The sequence below is a fragment of the Octopus bimaculoides genome, chromosome 20, assembly GCF_046866305.1.
Source record: "Octopus bimaculoides isolate indiv1 chromosome 20, ASM4686630v1, whole genome shotgun sequence".
Taxonomy (NCBI): Eukaryota; Metazoa; Mollusca; class Cephalopoda; order Octopoda; family Octopodidae; genus Octopus; species Octopus bimaculoides.
Genome location: NC_142947.1, coordinates 23,681,260 through 23,707,912, shown reverse-complemented (window position 1 = coordinate 23,707,912; position 26,653 = coordinate 23,681,260). Strand labels below are relative to the sequence as shown.

General features: G+C 37.2%; 1 protein-coding gene across 2 annotated transcripts in view; it reads left to right on the top strand.

The window, feature by feature from the left end:
- Window positions 1-26,653, top strand: part of LOC106879453 (unhealthy ribosome biogenesis protein 2 homolog) — a 60,219-nt gene that overhangs the window by 25,051 nt on the left and 8,515 nt on the right. For both annotated transcript variants that reach the window (XR_016237616.1, XM_014929012.2), the window contains exons 14-25: window positions 35-193; window positions 2,788-2,948; window positions 4,283-4,417; window positions 4,672-4,758; window positions 6,289-6,406; window positions 9,977-10,264; window positions 13,526-13,642; window positions 18,117-18,242; window positions 19,610-19,852; window positions 22,067-22,489; window positions 23,528-23,638; window positions 25,003-25,113. Coding sequence is in view for 1 of the 2 variants with exons in the window: in XM_014929012.2 (XP_014784498.1) it covers window positions 35-193; window positions 2,788-2,948; window positions 4,283-4,417; window positions 4,672-4,758; window positions 6,289-6,406; window positions 9,977-10,264; window positions 13,526-13,642; window positions 18,117-18,242; window positions 19,610-19,852; window positions 22,067-22,489; window positions 23,528-23,638; window positions 25,003-25,113 (2,079 nt within the window). In the remaining variant the exon portion in view is untranslated. The remainder of the gene's footprint in view (window positions 1-34; window positions 194-2,787; window positions 2,949-4,282; window positions 4,418-4,671; window positions 4,759-6,288; window positions 6,407-9,976; window positions 10,265-13,525; window positions 13,643-18,116; window positions 18,243-19,609; window positions 19,853-22,066; window positions 22,490-23,527; window positions 23,639-25,002; window positions 25,114-26,653) is intronic.

Below are 26,653 nucleotides of genomic sequence, written 5' to 3'. Positions count from 1 at the left end.
TTGTTAAAAATGACATTTTTTTTTTTTCCGACAGTATTTACTGCAATTGCAGTGTATTAAAGCAGTACAAGTATTCCCAGAGTCTGAAACAGAAAAGAAAAAAGCAAAGATTTGTGATTTGAGTGGAATCGTAAACATGTTGATGTCAAAGGAAAATAGTGAAGTCCCTGTTGAAAATCAGAATAAAATTGTGGTATGTTGTAATTATTGTGGTTGAAGAGCTATTTTTCAGTTAAAATAGGCATTATACAAGATTGTGTCCTCTCACCTCTCATCATCCATCATCATGATACGTCCATGCTGGCATGGGATGCACAGTTTGACAGGAGCTAGCTGGCCAGAAAGCTGTGCCAGGCTCCAATTGTTTCTTTTGGCATGGTTTCTTCAGCTGGTTTCTACATGCTCATCCTAATGCCAACCACTTTACAGAGTGTGCTGGGTGTTTTTTATGTGGCACCAGCATCAGTGCTTTTTACGTGGAACCAGCTCAGGTGCCTCTTACATGGCACCAGTATCAGTAGGGTTGCAAAGTAGGTTGCAAGACAAATACCTCTCAGCTGAGAGAGGGAGTGGAACTGAGAAAAGTAATTGTGTGCCAGGCAAAAGGTTAGAGGGACAGAAATAGCCATCTTACTAAAGAGGAGACATTTGGCTACCCCAGTAGGACAACGGAGGAGAGGAAAGTGGGAGAGAGTTGGAGAGAAAGATAGAGAGACAGTCTGAGTGAGAAAGAGAGGGCCTACTCACAGGGAACAGTGTGGGGGGGAGTATAAGTAGTAGAAGGGATAGAGGGGGATGTTCCATAAGATTGTGGGTGATGTTTAGAGATAGCAAGTGATGATGAGAAGAATTGGAGTGGTTGGCAGAGGGTATGGTAGATATGTGAGAGCATGTAGAGTGTGCAGGTAGGCACATGATAGAGTGGAGAGGCCTGCAGTGGGTGGGGGGATGTTGGAAAGTCTCGGCTCCTTGTCATCTCTGTGAGGCTTCACACTTAAAGCCTCACCCCACATCTTCTTGGGTTTATCCCTTTCACAGGTTCACCCAGAATTAGAATCAGCACTTCTTTATACAGCCTTCCTCATCCATATGCACACTGACATTACCCATCCAGCAGGGCATGCTGACTTCATTTCTTTTAAGCCTTTGCATGTCTTCTGTGGTCACAGCCCATGTTTCACTGCCATGTAGCTCAGCTATTCATACACATACATTATACAATCTGCATTTCACTCTGTTATTCAATATTGTCATTTATGCAGTAATGAAGATGTACATCTCCAAAAGAGATTTACAATTTTGTCAGAGTCCTATATCACCAGTCTTCTGTTTGCTGATGATTGTGTGCAATGTTTGCTGACACGAAATACAAGGCCAAGGAGGTCCTACAAAATAGCTAAAATATATCTTTGTAGTTTAGTCTTAATGCTGATGTTGATAAGTACAAACTACTTGTTATGGACGATTCTTAGAGCAGTGTCTCATTAGTTAGAATAAGTTACTGTGTTTAAATATTATAGATCATATATAGAAGAAAATAAAATTACTGCATGTTAGGATATCAAAAATGGAAGTTCATTAGCATTCTTGACCTTTGGTTGTTTTGCTGTCCTTTAATCCAAGGTCAGTTCTGATTGATCATACCTTACAATTAGAGACATAGCAGCCGTCATCATCCCATTCTTTTAGATATATGTAGGATTACATTATCAAACATATCCTTTCTTTTGAGGGAATTTTGCTGCTATTTTTTAGCAAATCGAATGATCATGTAGCAGCTCACTTGTTTGCTTTTGGTCTTCTTAATTGTTGTTCAACAAAACTTTATATCACCAAAATCTTTATGTATGAATCAACTTTTTATTTCCTGCATTGTTTGTTGTATGGTACCAAATCATAAACATTACTGTAGAATGGTTTGGATATGTTGATAGTCTTTCAAGCAAAATGTCTAATCCTTGGAGTATTGTGGATTAACTGTCTGCAATGATAAACTTGCTTCAGTAATCAGTTGTACTGGTATGACTATGTGAATTGAATGGCTTATTCAAAGTTGCCATACAGACTATTTCCACATCTCTAGCCACAAAAGAGTACTGAAAAAGACTTGGCTAAAAATGACCTAATGAAATCAGAATAAACTAAAGATAACTATAGGAACACCTGGCAAAAGACTGGTGGAGCTTCAAAGAAATTGCCTGTGAATTAAGGGCACTTGAAGAGGAGGAGTGGTCCAGAGGAATAAGCCAAAGTCACTCTCTGCTTAAAGGTTTTGTGTTGGTGCTGATGATGACGCAGATGTTAGTTTCATTGAATAGCCTCAATGACCTCTTTTGAAGTAATTCTGTGGCACAAAGATAACAAATAAGCCAATTTCTGCTTGCAACAAGTTTAGCTTAGTTTCATAGTTAAACCTTCTGATGCAAAGTGAAGGGTGAAGTGAATATCTCAAAATTTATTTCTCTCTTTCCTAAAGTCCACAGGGCTCATTTACTCATTGTTATAATGTTTATCAACAGTCATACATCTGATGTTTATCACTTTTAATTTTCACAAATTAAGAAATAATTCATTACTTTATTCTGTTATGAAATTCCATGTGATTTTGCAAGAACCATACCAATTCACTATTTGACACAAGTTGAATACTAATTCCTTATCCTTTCATAATAATTCCTATTGGTTTTTCAACCTCTAACTTTAAATGGCTCCTGTATTTTATTATAAATATCATTCATTCATTCCTTAGTATTTAAACCACTATCTTTGTAATTTTCTTCTTTTCAGCACCCTCATATTCCTGTAAGGACAATGAAGCAGGCTACATGGTGGTTTCTCACCACTAACCTTCCAATTTTGTTTCCACTTTTCACTCCACAAAACATTTTGGTTATCTCTCAATATATTGTTCAAACTCTGATTACTGACACAGTTGAACATTCAGAAAGGTTTGAAATTTCATTTATTTTATTTTCATTTATTACATTGCTTTAATTTTAATGAAATGTACAAGCAACCTACAGTCCTTTGACCCATCTTGGAAGATACTGACTCTGAATAAGAACTGACTTAGAAGGGTTTCAGGTGGATTGGCATCAAAAAGGTTAAAGGAATGACTGGAAGGGAATTCAGTTGTTATAATCTGCAGTGTGGCATAAGCAAATTTAAAGATCCATTCTTTAAAGGGACGATAATGGTAATAATAATGATTTCTTATATAAACACAAGACCACATTTTGGGGAATGGCATAGTCAATTCTATCAATGCAAGGAAACTGAAAGACAGATGATTTTGGCAGGATTTGAACATAGAAATGTAAAAGTCTGTAACTACACATCACATGGCATTTTGTTTGTCACCTTAACAATTCTGCCATTCTTTGGCTGATTTCTTTGGTACAAAGCCACACATTATCAAACTCAGGTACTTTATTTTATCAACTTGTGATAAGCAAAGTTAATTTGTCAGAATTTGAACTCAGAATGTAAAGTGATGATACTAAATAGTATATATTTCTCTGGAGCTTTTCTGCCTGTATTTACCAAATCTGGTGTCTGATAATGATATGGCTACAATACCCTGGGTCATTTCTGTCCAGACAGAAAGTGGCCAAAAGAAATTTTTCATAATATATATATATGTCAAAATTGGTTGGGACAGACATGTTAGCTTTAGAGCTGACAGATAAGACATTGCAAAATTGATTGGGGTGACATTCAGTGCATGTTTGTATGAAAAAACATTAATGTTAAAATGATAGTGACAGCCAGGTAAATCATTCATTGTCAATATCTTCTTCAGGCTTTTAATATTTTCTGTTCAAATTCCATCAACTTGAACTTTGCATTTGTTCCTCTCAGTAAAATAAGGTACCAGTCAAAGTCTTGGGTAAATTTTATTGAAAACTCACCAATGTGTAGCTTTGTACTGGAGAGTCCAGTGCAGCACACCAAAGAAGACATGGGTGAAACAAACTGAATAAAACCTGAAGTCACAGCACCTTGACCTCAAGTGTGCTAAGGCCAGCGTCATGGATCAGAAAGCATGGAATAACATTGCCATGAGAGTCTGTCATCCAGCAGCACCCACAGCAGTGTTTTAGTTGAGAGGACAGACTCCCCTTCCGGTCGCCAGCTAAAGATTTTACTTACTAATCCAAAAACATCAATGCTCTTCCAAATATCTTCAAGTATTTTTTTTAATCACCAAAAAAAAGAAACTGCCTTTAAATGTTTTGATGTATTTACTTTAAAAAAATTATTTTCTCTTTCAACTATTTAGGGAAATGTTAACAGAAGCAAGTTTTACATGGAATTTAATCAGATCTCCCTTCTTTCAAGAAATGGCTTCATTCCATACTCACATTATCACTTGCATTTTCTCTACACTGGCTGGTTCAGTTTTGAAAAAAGATGGGTAAATTCTCAATTCTTACCATCTTAGTCATTTTCATAATTTTTTTTTAAAACTCTTTCCTAGTGTCTGTTAATTATTTTACTCATAAAATTTTGTTTTTACTTTTATAAACTTTTTTTCTTATCTCTGAAATTTCATATATTTTTGCCACATATTTTAAAGTTTTATATAGTTTGTTGGTTTTGTCCCAATTTTTGTTGTTTCAATTTGAAAAACTGAGCAACTTTTCTTATTTTTCTTTTTTTTAACTCAAGTTCTTTACCTGAAGATATGAAGACTGTTGCTAGTTTATTCAGTACTTTAGGAAACTCAGAGTTACAGTGGAATAACCCCAATGATAAGTAAGACATTTCCTTTTTTTCTATTCTTTATTACATTTTTAAACTTCTTTACATTGCCATTTCATGGAATGTTTCTTTTTTTATGTTTTTATTTTTTTTTTATTTATAAGAAAATTATTTTAAAGTTGGTTGTTTTGTTAAACAGTACTCACTTACATGAGTAGTTGGAAATGCATTACTAGCTTGGATGCTTTGTTATGTGGCACTGGCATGAATGCTCTTTTACATGGCACCAATCATGGTGTCTTTTATGTGGCGCTAGTATGGATCTTTTTATGTAGCACTGACATGGGTGCTTTTTATGTGGTGCCAGCATGGGTCCTTGATTTTATGTTGCTTGACATATTTTCTCAATCACAGCAAATTGCTTGAAGTCTCAGACCCTTGTTATCTCCTTGGTGAGATTCAATATCTGAAGATCCTTTTATCATCACTTTGTCCCATGTCTTCTTGGCGGGGGTCTACCCTTTCCACAGGTTCCCTCCACAATTAGAAATTGGCGCTTCTTTATGCAGCTGTCCTCATCCATACACATCACATGACCATATGCATGCAATTTTCCCTCTTGCATACTACATCTGTCTCTTATGCCCAATTTTACTTTCAAATCACTTATACTCTGTCATACATGTACACTGACATTATCCATCCAGTGGAGCATCCTGACTTCATTTCTTTCAAACCTTCACATGTCCTCTGTAGTCACAGCCCATGTTTCACTGCCATCTTCATACACAGGCATCATACAATCTGCCTTTCACTCTGAGGGAGAAGCCCTTCATTACCAACAAAAGTAGCAGTTCTCTTGCCCAGCCTATTCGTATTTTAGCACTTATACTTTCAGATCTTCCTCTTCCACTGTTAACTTGTTCGCCTAGGTAATGGAAACTATCTATTACTTCTAAGGATCCCCAGGACATTCGAGGGAGTCTATTTTCTGTGCATTCCTATTGCTTATTGGACCTGCACATCTTCCACACACAGACTACTTTCTCTATTAATCTTCCTTTGATACCACTGCGCCTCTTATGTGTCCATAGCTTGCACTGGGTACACTGTATGGAGTTTCTACCAACACCTTTTCTACATATCAAGCAGGCTCATCTCCCTGAAGAGATCAGTGATTCGTCTCTTTTCCTGCTTACTGGAACTTCAGACTTTGTTAAATTAATTCTGAGGCCCTTTGATTTCAGACCTTGCTTCCACACCTGAAATCTCCTCTCTTGTTCTGGTTGTGACTCAGCAGTAAGAACATGGTCAACATAGAGGAGCTCCCAAGGGTAGCCAGTCTTAAATTCCTTGGGAAGATTTATTAAAATAACACTTTTGTTGTTGCCATTGTTAGATATTACTACACTGTTCAATCATAACTGGAAGGCATGTAAAATTGTACAGCATTCTTGTTGAGAGAAGATATGAAGGTCAAGCAGGCCATTCATCATATTTGCATACCCATATGTTTAAATCTATTGTTTTGAACAGAAAATACTTCATTATGTATATATATATATTTTTTTTATCTTACTCTAGAAACACTTCTAAAGCATTAAAGATTGTTGGAGGAGGCCTTTGCAGTTTATTTGAGAATTCCGTTGCTCAAAGTGATGCACAAGAAAATTTTTTACAGAAATCTTCAACCATCATTAAAGTAAGTCAGATGGGATGTTTCCTTACAATTCACTATTTTCATTATTATCCTGATATCTGTTTTTTTTTTTGTAATGTATCTTTACTTCTATCTCAATCTTGTGTCCCTTCACCTATGAGTAATTTTTTAGTCTCATTCTATCCTATCTCAGGTCTTTGCTATATCTCAACTTTATGTACCTTTTCACACTAACTCATATCAGTTTATCATCCAGTATGCATTCACCAGTGTTTTTTGGCATGTCCTTTTGCTCTATCTTGCATTTACACAATACCTTTCTTGTAAGTTAGCATTGAAAACACAATAAATCCTAGTCAACTGCCCAATTTTTAGATTTCCCATATTTTTTATCGTACAGTATCATACATCTTGCTCTTCGTTTTAACTTGGTTTACTTTTTGTATAGAGAGAAAAATTTGGCTAACAGTTAACTAAACTTCTATTCATTCCCAACTAAACCTTAGTTATCCTATCTCAATCCCAAGCACAATGTCATCTAGGAAACTTGGTAATGTTATTAAACCATATAAAGAGTTCAGTACATTTTTGCTTGTTTGAGTATACAAGTTTTTTTTAGTGTGTGTGCTTAAGCTATTAGCTGCTGTTCCAAAATAGGTATTGGACTAATTGTCTGAAGAAGTTTTTAATAGGTATATATAATTTTGAACATCTTTGTACTTTAACAACTTTGCTGAATAGAAGCTGAAATAAAGACAATTCATTGACATACTTGTTACTTTATTTTCCTCTCTAAGAATGTAAACTCAAGCATAGCCTGAACTGCTTTCATGAGTTGAATGATACTTTTACTTTTGGCTTTTTCACTTCTTACTAAACTATGCGAGTTGTGTACATAGAGATTTTCTCAACAACTGATCTGCATTGAAGTTTTATCTATCCTTGTATTGAGGCCTTTTGGCACAGTCCTGTGCAAATATATATATATATATATATATATACTTTATTTAAAAGCAGCAGAAATATAACAAAAAAACCGTTACTCTGAGTTTCACGTTCCCGTTCATCGAACTGTCCGATGAACGGGAACGTGAAACTCAGAGTAACGGTTTTTTTGTTATATCTCTGCTGCTTTTAAATAAAGCATATTACTCTACCTCTGGTATTTGAGTACTCTTTTTTCCACCTTGTTGCACATTTCATGTGCTTACTCACCCTAACAGTTGAGGGAACCCGTGGAAGAGGTAGGCCCAGGAAGACCTGGGCTGAGGTGGTGAGGCAAGACCTTCGTACATTGGGCCTCACCGAGGCGATGACTACTGACCGAGACCTTTGGAAATGTGCTGTGCGTGAGAAGACCCGGCAAGCCAAGTAAGATCGTTGCCAGTGCCCCTGGACTGGCTCTTGTGCGGGTGGCACATGAGATGCACCATTTTGAGCGTGGCCGTTGCCAGTACCGCCTGACTGGCTCCCGTAGGATTTTCGAGTGAGATCGTTGCCAGTGCCCCTGGACTGGCTTGTGCGGGTGGCACATAAAATACACCATTTCGAGCGTGGCCGTTTTCGTGCGGGTGACACGTCAAAGCACCCACTACACTCTCTGAGTGGTTGGCGTTAGGAAGGGCATCCAGCTGTAGAAATTCTGCCAAATTAAATTGGAGCCTGGTGTTGCCATCCGGTTTCACCAGTCCTCAGTCAAATCGTCCAACCCATGCTAGCATGGAAAGCGGACGTTGAACGATGATGATGATGATGATGATAATCTAGGTTTACATACGTAATAACTTGGTAATGTGTGAACTGTGTTGTTCCCCATTCACAGGCCACTGATTTTAAGTAAAGTGTTAAGCATCTGTAGTATGCAAATTGATAATCCTAATTCTCTGAATCTACTAGATTTAATGTGTATATAAATGGGTTGGCTACTTGTTTCTCTGGGATTGTTCACTTGATGTAGACACCCGATGAGACCCCAATAAAGGTAAAAAATCAATTAAGGTTGTTTGTCATTTATTTCAATCTATGGAGAAATAGCTGAATTTGACATATTTATTTGTATGTCCACCCTGTAGGTCTCTGTATTTTAGGCTTGGCTGAAAAGTTCATAGGATGACCATGAAGGGGTGATACTAGAGCTGTGAAATCATGCATGTATTAATTTCAGCCCTTATTATTAATAACTACATTGCTTTTTTCCAGTTAAACTGACATCTGACTGCTCAAAAAAGACTTCAAAAGTAACTAGGAGCAACTTCTCTTGAAAATGGACGAAATTTGGGATTGTGGTGTTATCATGTACTGACAGAAAAAGGGTTTAGTCCCCAAGGACATTCATGCTGACCTGGTTGCTACATTAGGGGATGATGTTCCAGCTTTATCAACAGTACAAAAATAGGCATCTGAATTTAGGAGGGGAAGTGTGAGTCTTGAGGATGACCCAATGACTGCATGTTCTGCATCTGCCACCACAAAGGAAAACATCCATTGCATTCACCACATGGTGATAGATGACAGGCAATTGACTATAAATTGAATAGCCAATGTTATTAGTATATCCAATGAGAGATTTGAAAATATTCTGCACAGTGAACTTGGCGTGGTGAAGATTTCTGCTTGGTAGGTGCCACATCTTCTGACACCTGATCAAAAGTGCATCAGGCTGATCACATCATGGCAAAATCTGACATTGAGGCAGATCCAGCTGGTTTCCTTGAACGTTTCCTAACCCAGGATAGGTGTTGGCTTCATCACTTTGAGCCAGAGACAAAGAGACAATCCATGCAGTGGAAATCACCTCTCCTCACCTGCTCCAAAGAAGGCGAAGGCTGTTTCATCTGTAGGCAAGGATGCAGAAGGCATTATTTTTACTGACAATCTTGAAAAGGGCCACACCATCAATGGAGAGTACCATGCCAACTTGCTGAGGCAGTTATGAAAGTCTATCAAGACCAAATACCCAAGTAAACTGACAAAAGGGGTCTTGTTTCATCAGGACAATGCTCCAGCACACAAGTCCTTGCTTTCAATTTCTCCTATGCATGATTGTGACTTTGAACTGGTTGATCACTATTCATATTCTGATTTGGCCCCATCTGACTATCTTCTGTTCTCTACCATGAAAAAACTATTGGCTGCAAACCAGTATCACAGTGATGATAACATTATATCTGCTGTTGATGACTTTCACCAATGGGATCCAAGCAGTGCAACACCGATGGAAGAAGTGTGTGGACTGCAAGGGGTCTATGTTGAAACATAAACCTCATTTGCTCACATTCCATGAGAGTATCTAGGTCAGCCTATGAACTTTTCAGCTGACCCTCATGTGTATATGTATATGTATGTATATGAGAAAGAGCGAGACTTAGATCAGTATTTTAATTTAAATAGACATTTATTATAATATTCAAATCTTATCCTTTCGAACTTTTTTGCAACATAATGACTTGTTTAAATTTTCACCAACTTGAAGGAATGACTAAAAACAGCAAAAATTATGCTTCTTAATTCTGCACTCTTATCAGTGTTGTTGTTTTATTGTCTTTTTGGTTATTTCTTCTCTTGAATGCAATGATTAACTGTAAAATGTCTCTGAATTTCTTTCTCATATAGATTGTTGAGTTGCTACCTCTGAGGTTCCTTCCACGAAATGAGAAAATCCAGATCATATTTGGCTTGCATCTTGTAATTTCATGCTGTTCTGTCAGTGACATCTGTCCAGATGATAGTAACCTAGTTAGTACAGTACCAAATGACCAAAAACTTTCTCTGCTTACCAACTGCACTGACTGCCTAAGCACTTTGATGAAGTCTTCAGAGAATGTTTCTATATACAACTATCTCAGACCAGAAGTTGTACTTAATTTTCTAGAAACTTCCTTAAGCAAAATTCAAGAACAGGTATGGATAGACAAGATAGGCAAGAGACTTATTGTCTTTTTGCTTTGGTTTATTTTTCAATAGTTAGAAATAAGACCAGTTACCTATTTGCAATGTAAAAAAAAAGGCATCAGAGGAGTGATGCATACCCTGTGCGCAGATAAATTGTTTTGCTTACCCATGCTTTTTAATTGAACTGAATTAAGCTTTGTAAGTGTTTGACTAAAAGAGGATTAGAAGCCTAAGAACAGTGAAATTAAGGAATCAACTTGTAAATAAACAAAACCCTTGAATCCATCACTGTACACACATGTACATGCACACACACACATACACACAGTCACATATCTATGTATGTATTTATTTATGTATGTATGCACCCACACATGTCTACATGCATAGGTACACCTTGATCTATACACACAAAGGAGGGTCAATTCATATGAAAAAGAAAGTGAACAAAATGAAATACTTATGGAAAATATTGCATAGCAACATCATTCAATGATGGCAGGTGAATCAAATGTACTGTTGTTCATTGTAGGACATAAATATATGACCACTTGCTTATCGAGAAATTTGTAAGTTCGATTAAAAAAAAAAATTTTTTTTTACGTATCCCCATTATAAGTATTTACGCTCCAGTGAAATTAAGAGATCAACTCGTAAATAAACAAAACCCTTGAATCCATCACTGTACACACATACACATGCACACAATAGCGTATTTATGTATGTTTGAAGATAATCAAACCAAATTTTCATCATTTCAAGTCACTCACCCAATGAGTATTTCTGCCAAATTTGGTGAAAATCCGTTCATCTGTTTTCCAGTAATTTTGCCAACACACAGACAAACAAAGATGTGTGATGACAATACCCTGCTTTTACTTACGCACACAGGATAATTAATAACTTGTGGCTGTGTGTCTAAGAACGTTACTTTTGAACCATATGGTTTAAAGTGTGTTTTTCACTTCATGGGCACTTTTTGTTGATGTTTTCTTCTATAGTTGTGGACTGACCATTGCTTTTAAGTGAAATTGGTCGGCAGAAACTATAAGAAAACTGTCATATAAGTATATTTATGTGTTTGTGTTTGCATGTGTGAGTGTGTTGGAGTTCCCCCTTGTCTCGACATTTGTGTGCTGATTGGAAATAAAGTCACCAGTCATACAAATAGTGACATTGGTCTTTATCTTTTACTTGTTTCAGTCATTCGACTGTGGCACTGCCATGAATTTTTAATCAAAAGAATCAACCCCAGTACTTATTATTTTTTAAGCCTAATACTTCTGTCAGTTTCTTTTCTAAACTGTGAAGTTGTGGGGATGTAAACACACCAACATTGGTTGTCACATGGAGGTGGGGCACACACATACACATGCGTGTGGCAGACTTCTTTCAGTTTCTGTCTACCAAATCCATTTGCAAGGTTTTGGTTAGCCTGAGGCTATAGCAGAAGACACTTGCCCAAAGTTCCACACAGTGGTACTAAAGTGGAATCATGTGGTTAGGAAGTAAGTTTCTTATCACACAGCCACTTCACTTCCAGGAAAACATGTCTAGCATTGAGCTGTTCATTGTTTGAAGGAGAAGGGGAAAGATTACCTTACTTGTATACAAGTGATGATTAGTGCAGGAATAGCATCCGGCTGTAGAAAATCTGCCTCAGTAAGTTTCATCTGAACCATGCAAGCATAGAAAAGTAGACATTGAATGATGTTGATATTAGGAATTAATGACTAAAATTTCAATATAAATCACATTCATCATCATCATCGTTTAACGTCCGCTTTCCATGCTGGCATGGGTTGGATGATTTGACTGAGGACTGGTGAAACCAGATGGCTACACCAGGCTCCAATCTGATTTGGCAGAGTTTCTACAGCTGGATGCCCTTCCTGACGCCAACCACTCCGAGAGTGTAGTGGATGCTTTTATGTGCCTGAAGTGGAAGAGAGGAAAAAGCTCACTGATAGAACTTAAATCACATGACTAGTTGCTGGGCAGCCAGTTACATATTGCACTATTTGATGTAGACTTCTCTGAATATCATTATCGTCATTGTTTTACTGTCCACTTTCCCATGCTTGCATGAATCAGATGGAATTGTGGCACATTTCTACAACTTGATGCTCTTCCTGTCATCAGCACTCGCCTTTTTTCCAAGTAAGGTAATATTTCCCCACGACCAGACATGTTATCACAAACAATTGGGAATGAAGGACTCTGCTTGCATAATAGAGACAGTAACACACACACACACACCATGGGCCTTTTTCAGTTTCCATCTACTAAATCTCCTCACAAGCTTTTTGTAGGCCCAGGCCCATAGCAGAAGACAGTTGTCCAAGGGGGATTGAACCTGGAACCATGTCTGCACCTAATAGTGTATGATGATAATTTTGATGTCATTGTTATCAACTAAGTATCATTAATGTAATGGAGGATTAAATCTGTATTCTCTTATTTACTTGTTTTAGTCATTTGACTGTGGCCATGCTGGAGCACTACCTTGAAGGATCTTAGTCAAACAAATCAGCCCCAGGACTTATTTCTTTAAAGCCTAGTACATATTCTGTTCGTCTCTTTTGGCGAACCACTAAGTCACGGGGATGTAAACACTAACGTCAGTTGTCAAGCGGTGATGGGTGGGGGGAACAAACTCAAAGGCACACTCACACATACACACACACACACACACACACACGCTCACACACGCACACACGCACACACACACACACACACACATATATATATATATATATGTATATATATACATACATATATATATATACATACATATATATGTATATATATACATACATATATATATATATATACATACATATATATATATATATATATATATATATATATATATATATATATATATACATATACATATATATATATATATATATATATATATATATATATATACATATGTATATATATATATATATAGGGCTTCTTTCAAGTTCCATCTACCAAATCCACTCACAAAGCTTTGGCCTGAGGCTAAAGTAGAAGACACTTGTCCAAGGTACCACATGTGGGACTGAAACCAGAACCATGTAGTTGGGAAGCAAGCTTCTTACTGCACAGCCATGCCTGCACCTAGATTTTATATATATATATATATATATATATATATATATATATGATATATTTTCTTCACAACATTAATTTGTTTGTCTTAGAAAGAAATTGTATTTGTTATTATTATTATTATTATTATTGCTACTGCTGAACTTTGTATGATTTCTACCATAACAGAAATCCAACAGCCAACAGACTCTATTGATGTGTTACTACAGGCTTCTGGAGTATTCCATATCTTCCATGTTTGAAGGTTCTACATTATGTTCTATATTAGAGACTTATATCATGAAGGTAAGTAAGCCTAGCGTTTTATAACTGTACTTCTCTTTATCTATTTCTCTGATGTATCGTTTGATCAAAAACTGACTCAGGTCAGTTTGATCAAGCAATCTTGTGTACTAAAATAGTTGGTCAAATGGACCTGGATGTTGGAGAAATCTGTAGGATTCTACTCTCACTTTATTCCCACTTAAACTTAGATGTTGTCTTAGAACAAACTTTACTGCAGTAGATACCATGAGAGAAACTCTCACATAGACTTGTTGTGTAAAAAGCATGCTTGTTGCTAGTGGGGAGATAAATCCCCACCAATGATAAAAACTAGTGTGTATTTTGCACCAAGAACCTATATGAGAGCTTCTTTCATGGTATCTACAACAGTAAAGTTTGTTCAAATGGAGCATCCACATTTTAGGTGGGAATAAATATTACCTCTTGGTATTGATATTGCCTCTCTTTCTCATATATATATATATATATATATATATATATATATATATATATATATATATATATATATATATCTATTATTAATGTCTTCTTTTCCATCATCATCATTGTCGTTTAATGTCCACTTTCCATGCTGGCATTGGGTTGGATGGTTTGACTGAGAACTGACAAGCCAGGAAGCTGCACCAGGCTCCAATCTGATTTGGCAAGGTTTCTACAGCTGGATACCCTTCCTAATGCTAACCATTCTGAGAATGTAGTGGGTGCTTTTCATGTACCACCAGCATGGGAGCCAGTCAGGTGACACTGGCATTGGCCATGTTCGAATCGTGCTTTTTATGTACCACTTTCACAGGTGCCAGTTAGGTGACGCTGGCATTGGCCACGCTTCAATGGTGCTTCTTATGTTCCACTGTCACGGGTGCCAGTCAAGCAGCACTGGCATTGCATCATGTTATTTGTTTATCTAATATCACGATTTACAAGCATTAACATCATTGGTTACAAGTTTCCAAAGGACCAATCACTCTTTCGCTGTATTTCTGATGGAGAGATTGACAAGGGAGCATCTGTAATTTGCTAGGTGTCATTTGAAGGAACAATTTTTCAATGATGTTTACATCCATCATTGACTAGAGGAGAAGTTTCAGGTGTGGAAGCAAGGTCTAGAACTGAAGGGCCTTAGAGTCAACCTAGCTAAAACCAAAATCCTAATAAGTAGGAAGGTAGATAAAACACAAACCCCTTCAGGTAGATGGCCCTGCTCAGTATGTAGAAAAGGAGTAGGTAGTAACTCTATAAGATGTACCCGGTGCAAGCTATGGACACATAAGAGGTGCAGCAACATCAAAGGCAGGTTAACTAGCAAGTTAGTTTTTGTTTGTGGCAGATGTTCAGGTGCAATAAAGACTGCAAACAAACAGGAAACAACTTCTATCTCATTCCAGGGTGAAAAACTAGAGGTAGTCGATAGCTTCCGCTATCTGGGCGACCAAGTTAGTAGTGGGGGTGGGTGCGCTGAAAGTGTAGCTGCTAGAATAAGAATAGCCTGGGCAAAGTTTAGAGAGCTCTTACCCCTGCTGGCGACAAAGGGACTCTCACTCAGAGTAAAAGGCAGACTGTATGACGCATGCGTACGAACAACCATGCTACATGGCAGTGAAACATGGGCTGTAACTGCTGAGGACATACGTAAGCTCGCAAGGAATGAAGCCAGTATGCTCCGTTGGATGTGTAATGTCAATGTGAATACCCGTCAGAGTGTAAGTATCTTGAGAGAAAAGCTGAACATTAGAAGCATCAGTTGTGGCGTGCAAGAGAGACGATTGCGCTGGTATGGACATGTGGTGAGAATGGAGGAGGATAGCTGCGTGAAAAAGTGCCACACCCTAACAGTTGAGGGAACCCGTGGAAGAGGTAGGCCCAGGAAGACCTGGGCTGAGGTGGTGAGGCAAGACCTTCGTACATTGGGCCTCACCGAGGCGATGACTACGGACCGAGACCTTTGGAAATGGGCTGTGCGTGAGAAGACCCGGCAAGCCAAGTAAGATCGTTGCCAGTGCCCCTGGACTGGTTCTTGTGCGGGTGGCACATGAGATGCACCATTTTGAGCGTGGCCGTTGCCAGTACCGCCTGACTGGCTCCTGTAGGATTTTCGAGCGAGATCGTTGCCAGTGCCCCTGGACTGGCTTGTGCGGGTGGCACATAAAAGACACCATTTCGAGCGTGGCCGTTTTCGTGCGGGTGACACGTAAAAGCACCCACTACACTCTCTGAGTGGTTGGCGTTAGGAAGGGCATCCAGCTGTAGAAACTCTGCCAAATCAGACTGGAGCCTGGTGTTGCCATCCGGTTTCACCAGTCCTCAGTCAAATCGTCCAACCCATGCTAGCATGGAAAGCGGACGTTAAACGATGATGATGATGATGATGATTGATATATGGAAAAATAATGACACACACACACACACAAAGTTATGGATCTCTTATTCCACACATCTTTGATAGCACAGAACCAATGGATGATTTATTGATAGGGAAATGACAACAAATTGTAGCTCGGTGCTTCTTCATGCAAAGCCTGCAGGATGTAAATCCCTATACAGAAATACATGTACATATATAGATGCGCTCTCACACACACATGTATGCATGCATGTGTGTATATGCATTTATATGTTTTGGTGCAGACATGACTGTGTTAGGAAGTTTGCTTTGTAACCACATGGCTTTGGGTTCATTCCCATTGCAGTGCACCTCTTGGGCAAGTGCTTACTACTATAGGCTTGGGCTGACCAATGCTTTGTGAGTGAATTTTGTTGCAGAAACTATACAAAGCCCATTATATATACATGTGTGTGTGTGTTTAAAGGGTTACATCTACATTCTGTGTGCTTTGCATCTAAAAGTGCTGAGCTATTTGCTTGTTACCATTTCCCTGTCAGCAAATTGTTTGCTGGCTGTAGACTTTCAAAGATGTGTAGAATAAGAGAGCCATTACTTGAAAGATAGGTATGGGTTAGCAAGAGGAAGGGCATCTGGCTCTAAAAACAATACCTTGATGTAATATGTAAGCATCTAACTGAGGTGGGCATAGAAAAACAGATGTAAAGATCTATATGCAATCATAATGAAACTTACAAGACTCAGATCAAATTGTCCTGTTCCAAGTTTCAAATACATGTAATGGACAAAGTGCACAGCATTTTGGTGTGGTGTAATGCAATATGTTAAACATCCGATAACATGAAAAAAAAAACATGTGCAGAATAACTGAGATGTGTAAAATTAAGTCAATCTGAAATCGTTAAGGAACTTCAGATTTCTTAGAGTTGTGTATTAAAAGTACTACCTACAGTGTCAGCAGATAACAGGCATGCACACACGCACAAAACAGGTCCTATGCAGCTTTCACCTTCCAAATTCCACTCATGAAGTATTGGTCAACCATAAAGGCTATTGTAGAAGATACTTGCCCAAAGTGTCATGCAGTATAACAAATGTGGGACTATAAATTCTTAAACAACCATGCATGCATCCATGTTCTTGTTGAAGAGACAAGTTCCACTGGTTAGAAGATCCATCTACTGCTACAATTGCTCGAAAAGTGTCTTAGGATGCCTTGGCTGGTAATAACCAGGCACATGCTGGGGCTGACGTATCTGGAGAAATTTCTGGACAATGATGATGAACAAATGTGGTCGCTGTTTGTGCAACATGTCTTTGTGTAGCTCACTTTTTTGATTGAGATACAAAATGCCAAGTAAGGCCAAGCATTTAACATTTGGAATGTTACCACGTATTCACTGCACTATAAAAGAGAACAATGCAGCTGATGAAAACCTCAATGTTTGCATTCTAATAAGGGTTAGTGGAGGGTATGAGGAATGATAGCATCATTGAGAACTGTCCAAGTAATTTCTTCTGGAAAAGTTTCAGGTCAGGGATTGTGTAGAATTTCTAGAAGTTCTTGGCCTGGGACTGCTATAGTAAGTGGGTTTTCCTTGTGTGGAATACATACAAGCATGATTGTTGTCTGAGGTGCATGCAAGGTAATGAAAGTGTTCAGTGTCCATGCACTGCTGATTTGTGGGTTTATCTTGAGCAGCACTCATTATGTGCAAGATAAACTTGGTTATCACACAAGTTTATTGTTACAATGGATTCACTGTCTTCTTTCAGCAAGGAAGTATAAATTGTCTTCCTCTGTCTTGTAGCTATGGTGAAGGCCATTGAATATTGTTGAAAGGTTTAAGGGTAGAACTTTTCATCTTGGACTGTATTCTCACCAACTTCAAGTATCACTTGAAGAATTGAAGAAGGTGAAGGTAGAGAGGTGTTGCCCTTCAGTATATTTTATGAAGGTGGGTGACATTGACGAAATTGACATGACTAAGTGAACAGTTGTTCCCAAATGAATTTGAACCTAAAACATAAATATAACTAATATTACACTGTTGTCTGATGCCGTACTAATTCAACAAATGACAATAAACAGGAGAACCTATAAAGGCTTATGTTTCTTCTTTTTCTTAACAGTTATTCAAATATCTCCAGAAGGCTAAAGATCGGATTTCCAAAAGGTCACATTCCATGGAATATATTCAAAAGAAGTACTCACTCAAGTTTCTTTTTGCATCCAAATTTATTGAGGAACTTGGCAAGGTCTGATGGTTTTGTATTGTCATCATTTACGATGCATGTATGTGTACTATTTGTGTGTGTGTGAGAGGGAGAGAGAAAGAGAGAGGCAGAGCCAGAGATCACATACATGTTGCATGTCTGTTAACTGTTGTTTAGCACCCAAGTCAGCTCTATCAAGCAAATCTTTGATGAAAGGTATTAAAATCATAATCGTTTATTTTCAGACATAATTCATCAGAGTACACTGCCCCTCCTTTTTTTAAAGATGGTAGCTTGTGATTTAAGAGAGATTTAGCTGTTATTCTATTAATTCAAGCAAGACATAGGCTCCCTTATTGCCTGTTCTAAATGTGGATGTTATTGATGGTTGTTTGGTTTAGTTTGTTAAACATTGACATAGATAGGGGTTTAGCTTAACATAGGAACCTTATTTGTTGACAGAAATGGGTTGTGTTCATTTATATTATAGTTTCCTGCATTAATACAAGGCAGGCCTTACATTAATGTAAAAGACACTCATTGATTGTGAGGATTTGTTGTTAAGGATGTATATACTTATAAAAGCAGTGCTCTTAGATAGTCCTTGTAGTACACCTCAATATCTTTTGCAGCATACTTAGATACTCATTCAGTGCACTGCTATATGTCTTGTAGCAGACTGTTTGAGAACCATTGATCTAACAGTTTGATCCATGTTCCTTGTTTTCCACCTGGGAATGAGGATAAGAGGAGGAAAGTTGTGTTGTCTTTTGGGCTCTTGACAAGTAAATTCCTTTGGCCTGTGAAACACACCATTTTTTTTTTTTAACAGATGAAAGGCAAATTCTTCAGCTATTAGATTTTACACACCTCTCAATTATTGAATTCTTAATGATCTCTTGTCCATTTTCTTGATTGTGTCATATGTGTATGGACACAACAGATAATGATATGGTGAGTTTGGTTTATTAAGGATATTTATCCTGAGCAAAACCTAGTGTGTGTTAAAGGAAGTGATATTGATGTCAAATGATGATGATATATACATATAATGTAAATGTGTGTATATACATGAGAGTGAGAGAAAGACCAATAGGTACATACAAATGAATTCCTTTGATAGATGTGATAGATATGAACCTAGAAACTATAGACTGCTAAACTAATAATTTATCCTCTCAGTCATTTTACCTCTATATTCATCATCATTATCATTGTAGTAACTGTTTTTCCATGCTGGCATGGATTGGATACATCTCACCACTCACTGCAGTCATAGCACACACCACAACAGAGAAAAGTCGGTCAACTGTGTTGTTATATGTTTCATATCATTTTTGGTATGCCAACCTATCACTAGCTACTTTACTGTGAATAAAATTAACTTAAACTATTCTTTCATGTCACAGGTATTACAACAGAAAACATTATCAGAAGACACTCATGCCATAGCAACAAAATATATGGAAATGTTTTCTGATGTTGTCCTAGAAATGATCAATTCCATTGATTCTGAAGTAGCAGACTGCGTACTTGCTGTGTACACTTCTCTCTTGGAGTCCCGGAAGAATACTTCAAATGGACAGAAGGCTTTAAGTAACAAACACAACCCCAGATTGACAGTCTGTTGTCTAAACAACATCTCCAAAATGGTTTGTAATTAATACTTTACCTTTTACTTGTTTCAGTCATTGGACTGTGGCCATGCTGGAACATTGCCTTGAAGTCTTTAGTTGAACAAATTGACCCCACTACTTATTTTTCAGCTTCTGTCTACAAAATCAACTCACATAGCTTTGGTTGGCCTGAGGCTATTGTAGAAGACATTTGCCCATGCAGTGGAACTGAACCTAGAATCATGTGGTTAGGAAGGATTTTTTAAAGATGTTTTTCTTTTTGAAAGAGTCAAATTAACTCTAATAAAAGTAATGATGATAATAGTGTGTATTTAAATACACATTATTTCGAGGGTCGATAAACTGGTATTTCAAGGGTTGATAAACTGGTATCTGACTGTTCAAAGAACACTTCAAAAGTAACCAGTAGTGATTTCTCTTGCAAATGGACAAAATTTGGCATTGTGACGTTATCAAGTACCTGCAGAAAAAGGGTTTAGTCCCCAAGGACATTCATGCTGCTGTGGTCGCTACATTAGGGGATGACACTCCAGCTTTATCAACAGTGCAAAAATAGGCATCTGAATTTAAAAGGGGATGGGAGAGTCTTGAAGAAAACCCAAGGTCTGGATATTCTGCAATTGCCACCATCAAAGAAGACATTGGTCATGTTCACCACATGGTGATAAATCAAATAGCCAATGCTATTAGCATATTCCATAAGAGTTGATAATATACTGCACAAGGAATTTGGCATGTCAAAAGTGTTCAGTGAATGCAATGTCTTCTGATACCTGATCAAACGCGCACCAGGCTAATCATATCATGGGAAAATCTGCAGTTGTTTGAGGCAGATCAACTGGTTTCTTTGAACATTTCCTAACCCAAGATGGGTGTTAGCTTCATCACTTTGAGCCAGAGACAAAAGGCAATCCATGCAATGAGAACACCTCTCCTCCCCTGCTCCAAAGAAGACCAAGGTCATTTCACCTGCAGAGATGGTGATGGCCTCAGTTTTTTGGGATGCAAAAGGCATTGTTTTTACTGACAATCTTGAAAAGGGTCACACCATCAATAGAGAGTACTAAGCCAACTTGCTGAGACAGTTATGAAAGCCTATTAGGACCAAACACCCAGGAAAACTGACAAAAGGGGTCTTGTTTCACCAGGACAATGCTCCAGCACACAAGTCCTTGCTTTCAATGGCTGCTGTGTGTGATTGTGTTGGAACTGGCTGATTGCCTTCCCTCTTCTTCTGATTTGGCCCCATCTGACTATCATCTGCTCCCCACCATGAAAAAACACTTGCCTGGGAACCAGTATCACAGTGATAATAACATCATATCTGTTGTTCTTTTATTCTTTTACTTGTTTCAGTCATTAGACTGCAGTCATGCTGGGGCGCTGCCTTCAAAAATTTTAGTTGAATGAATCGACCCCAGTACTTTTTTAAACCTGGAACTTATTTTGTCAGTCTCTTTTGCTGAATGACTAAGTTACAAGGACATAAACACACACACACACACACACACACACACATATATATATGACAAGATTTTTTCAGTTTCTGTTTATCAAATCCACTCAAGGCTTTGGTCAGCCCGAGGCTATAGTAGAAGATATTTATTTGCCCAAGGTGTCATGCAGTGGGACTGAACCTAGAACCATGTGATTGGGAAGCAAGCTTCTTACTGCACAACCACTCCTGCACCTATTGTTGATGACTTTTTTTTGACCAAACAGATGAATTTTTCAGCCAACCCTCGTATTACTGCTATTCACTTTTTGTAATTGCTAACATCGGTGTGTTTCAATATTTATTAGCTTGACATTGTCACTTCCTGACTATCTCTCTTATAAATAACAATAATGCTTGAGTTCAATAAACATGATATGACCCTACCAAAATACAGCAATGTTTGTTTAAATATACAATTTCAGAACAAATCACTTGCCAAACAAATGACAAAAATATTGAAATTTATTCATTATTTGAAAATAAGTCTTGTGCAATTACTTTTAATCTTAATTTCAAAGGAAAATTTTTGATTTCTTAAAGGATATTATTTCAAACACAGGTAATATGTAACCACCAGTTATTTTAGCTACTGTTTCTACATTAACAAGAATAATTTATGTGATAAAATGTAAACCTTAATAATAGAACAATTGATTAAAATTTTCATCCTAACAATTTTATTTTAACTGTTCTTTTTTTATATTTTATTTTTTGTTTTCTCCCTTTTCCAGGAAAACTTTACCAGTTTGTTGCTTTCAGTGCAATTTTTCAAGTTTTCTTTGAATCACGCATCGGCTGTAATCTCTCCAGAAGAACATTCCAATCTCTGGAATTGTCTTAAAGACCTTCTCAGTTTCTTGTTGACCTCTTCTACTGTTACTCAAAAAACTCAGTCGTCATCAGCTGCATCAGTTGAGAGCAGTTTGAATACAGCAGTAGCCTTTAGTTTACTATCAAGCTTCTCTGGTCTTCAGTTAGCATCTCTGTGTGCTCCTTCATCAACAATAACAAATGGTAGTCAGCTACAGTTCTACTCAAGACAAAATTGCATACAGTCTCTTTATATAGCAGTGAAATCAACAATGTTGTCTCTCATATCTGCAATGAGTTGTGAAGAACAACATATACACCTTGAGAATTTGGCATTGTGTTTAGTAAGTATTACTTTGTGTTACTTTTTGTTTTTAGACTCAGGTTAACCCTAAATGAGTTGACTTATGATTAAAGGCATTCCATAGACATCCCCTTCATGAAACTCAGCAACTTCAAATCTTCTTTCGCCACATAACAATCTTTCATCTAAACATGATAACTTGTAGTAATGTAGCTATAATCCTACTTATTCACTGAGACATTTGGAGTACAAATATTGTTTCATACTCGTGGATTTTTGGATTTCTGACCTTCAGGTTATCTAAGACAAGAAATGCAAACAGTATGGAATTCATTTGGCATACATTCTTTTCCCATACACTGGTTTCTGTAGCCCAAACTATGCTACAATAGTGGATACAGTCCTAAGATGATGATGTTATTGTTGTTTAGGTCATTGTGGATTTAGCTTACCTATTAGCTAAGCTATTCAAGCTGATTATCCTTTTTTATTATTTAGGAATCTAAACCCAGTTTATCTAATATCTCCTCTTTGCGAGATTGTAATCAGGCTAAGAAATATTGCAGGGCTCATACTGAGAGAAAAATGGTGTAGTTCTTGTTTTCTCTTGGCTCATTAATATTACTTGCATTAAAATTTACTCTGAAACTATGCAGTGGGTGTAAGGGTTTAGTTCCTAAATAATATATATATATATATAATTACATGAGTGAGTGAACAAATGAAAGAAAGTACTCAATACATTTGGTTAGAGTTACATGTATTTAATAAGTTTGACTGAGTTCCATATGACTTAAAGTTTTGTAGGTGTATAGGACACGCCCATCTCATCAGATATATGTAATCATTGTTAGCCACTGTTTTTTGGAGTAGGTACACAATATCGCTGCATGTTCTAAAAAGGGTTGGTCTCAGGATGGCATCTAACCATAAAAAACTGACTTTAAAAGTCCTGTCCAACCCATGCCAGCAGGAAAAGGCAGATGTGTGTGTATACACACACATACAGACCTAATGAACCATTTAACTATATCTGCTTCATATAATGAAAATGCTTTTTTTTTTTAACTATTCCTAGAAAACTGATGTTGGATTGAACAACTTTACTGAAATCACCACTGCAACTGAAGTGTTTCAGGTTCTACTGGAGAAAAATGTATTTGATGAAAATGCTCAGCTTCAAAAAACTGTAAGTACTCTGACCAGGAGTGGGAAATGGTAAAGTATTAAATCAAGTGTGCACACACAAACACTCTAACACAAAAAACTGTTGGACAACTTTGATTAAGCAGATGTATGATTAAAGGCCATCACCATTTTATCCTCTTTTTGGAGTGTCTAGGATTACATTATCTAATATGTCTTTTTTTTTTGTTAAAGATAATAGGATTTTTTTTTTGTTAAAAGATAATAAGATATAATTTCAGGGGAACTTGGCTGGTATGTCAAAAGACTAACAACGCATAGAAACTTTCTAGTTGTTAAAACAAGTACCATTCATATAGGATCAATGTGGTCAACTGTCTCTCCACTGCAGATGTATGGTTTTGTACCTGTCTAATTTTGTTGCTATAACGACATTACATATCTGCTTGATATAGTTTCACTGGTATAACCATAACTTTTGAGTGGGCTGCTCAAAAAGTGTAGTCTTCTTATTTTGGCACTGTCTCTGTCACTGTGATACTTAGCATTCTGTGGCCCATTCAACTTAGCTGTAAACAGATACCATGAGATGTACAGCTCACCACAGTAATAAGTATGACCACTGTATAAGTGGTCAGTTTCTAAATTGACATGAAGTCACATATTTCTCAGGCAGAGTATAATCAATTGATTAATCAACACCAATATTTGATTGGTAGTTTAATTTATTTCTCCTAGAAGGATGACCTGCTAAGTAGATTTTCAGTGGGATTTGAACTCAGAACATGATGTGCTGTGACTGAATACTGCAAGACATTTTATCTGAGGCTTTAAAATTCTGCCAAACCATCACTTAGCTTTTTAGCAATTGATGTGACACTTTTGGTACCATCTTGCTTCAGACTGTCTTATGTTCTTTGATTCAACACCCATGTTTCAAACACCAGTTTAATATACCAATAAACGACTAAGTTTTATTGAATCTCTTTGACTTTTTCATTTTCAAATTTAATTGAAACACATAGTATCTTATATTATATCGTTATATATTATATTATAATGAAAAGGCTGATCAACTATAAAATTAACTTTTTTCTCCCTCAGAAAATACATTATTAAAAGAGGGAGGATCATGGATGGAACAGTGACAGCCTTGATCCTTCTTTTGGTGTATAGTTTGGATTTTTACAGTTCCAAGTTCAAATTCCAATAATGTTGAGTTTACTTTCATTCTTGCAACATTAATTAAAATAATATCCATGTAAATTATGAAAGGTAATCCAGTTGATTATGCTATCTCTTGCTTTCAGACAAAAAATGTGAGTTTTTTTTTTGTCTGTTCAAAAGATGCCATTTATTCCTTTTGCTATTGCTATTTTTCCCTCAGACTTCAGTTTCTGTTTGTAGATATTGAACTCGACACAGTTGATGTTCCAGCAGCTACAATGGCATTGTAATATGGACAAGATGACTAAAATATACATACCACTGCTTCACTTGGAAGTGAAAATGTTGAAGGTAAGTTGTGCTGTTTATTAAACGTTGATTATATCATGACAGTTGCTATCTTCCTCGCGAAGACTGTGAACATTGCATTTGAAAGTGCCATTACAAAAGAAGCTATTCTTAATGAGGGTACCTTATGCTTTCGGATTGTGTAATCTTCTCTTCTAGGTGGTACTGTAGAGTAGAAACCAAATGGAAGGATGAAGTTCAGATCCAAAGGTAACAGTGGATATGAAACGTTCAGAAATCATGGCTATTGTGGATACAGGAGTTGGGAAGAGTGTCATATGGTTAATTTTATCAAATTAGAACTGTTGTTGATGTAATTAAGTTATTCCAACCGACTCTGTTTCATTAAACCTTCAGCACAAATAGCAGATCATGTTACTGGAATATATAAGTATGATGATAGTAACATGTCTGGTCATTGCAGTCCAAGTTGAATCATTTAATCTGTGTCTAAGTTGTGGCCATCAATCATGGGTTGTGCACTCCTAAGAATTTAAGTTAAAAAAATGTAGCCCTTCATTTCAAAAAGATTAAGAAGTGTACTGAGAGAGATTTGGCTAATAATCTCTTTCTCTGTATCGCTTAATGGTTCCATATATTAGAGTTGACTGCATGGTGCTATTTTACAATGCTATATATTCAATTATGGCATGTCTTGGTATTAGTTCTCTAAATCTACATCTAGAGATAGCAACCAAACTTCTTTTAAGTCACACTGTCATAAACCAGTTCAAAGAAGGCTTTCCTGAATTATGTCCTCTGAAAGTAACCTGTCTATTTTGTGCTTAATAAACTCTGCATCTCTAGGACTGTGTCTTGAAGTTGTAATTGGTTTGAACTTAGAGGTCTTAATGCCAGGAAGTAGTTTGTACATGGTGCATTTGAGGCTTGACATGGACATGCAGAATGACACAGGTTTGAGCATAACCTTGAAGTCAATTGTTACTACCGAGTGTTGACTGAGGATATTAATTCCGATGATGACCAGAGCTACAAGGTGGTTGGCCACAAGGAAATTAGCATTATATGCATTATTTCCCAGTTGTAGTTTGCTGCTGAATTTGCCTTTAACTTCCAGGTATGATCATATTGTAATCCCCAGACTGCAAGAAGATTTGCTTCTATAAATTTCCTGTCAGAACCTGTGTCAAGAAGGGCTTGTGTATTGTTGTCCTTAATTTTAACGGGTACCAGCTGTCCTGTACTATTTGTTACTGCTAAAATGATGGATAAGGTCCCATCACTGTTTTCCTCCAAGTCACTCTCGGGCTCTGTGGTAGCTGTTGTTTTAGGTAAGTTTTGTTTGTTTCTTGGGGGCTTTTTTGAGAGGCAGACTTTCTCTCAATGGCCTTTCTTCTGACACCTTTTGCAACTGGAGTTTCTTGCCGGGCATTGATTTTTTTTTATGGATGTCTCCACTGCACCAAAAGCATGCTGATTTGGCAGCTGCAAGATAGGGTGGTTGATTGATACCAGCTGAGACTTGCAATAAGTTGCGAGTATCTTCAATGATCACCTCGATGGTTTGAGCAAGCTTATAGTG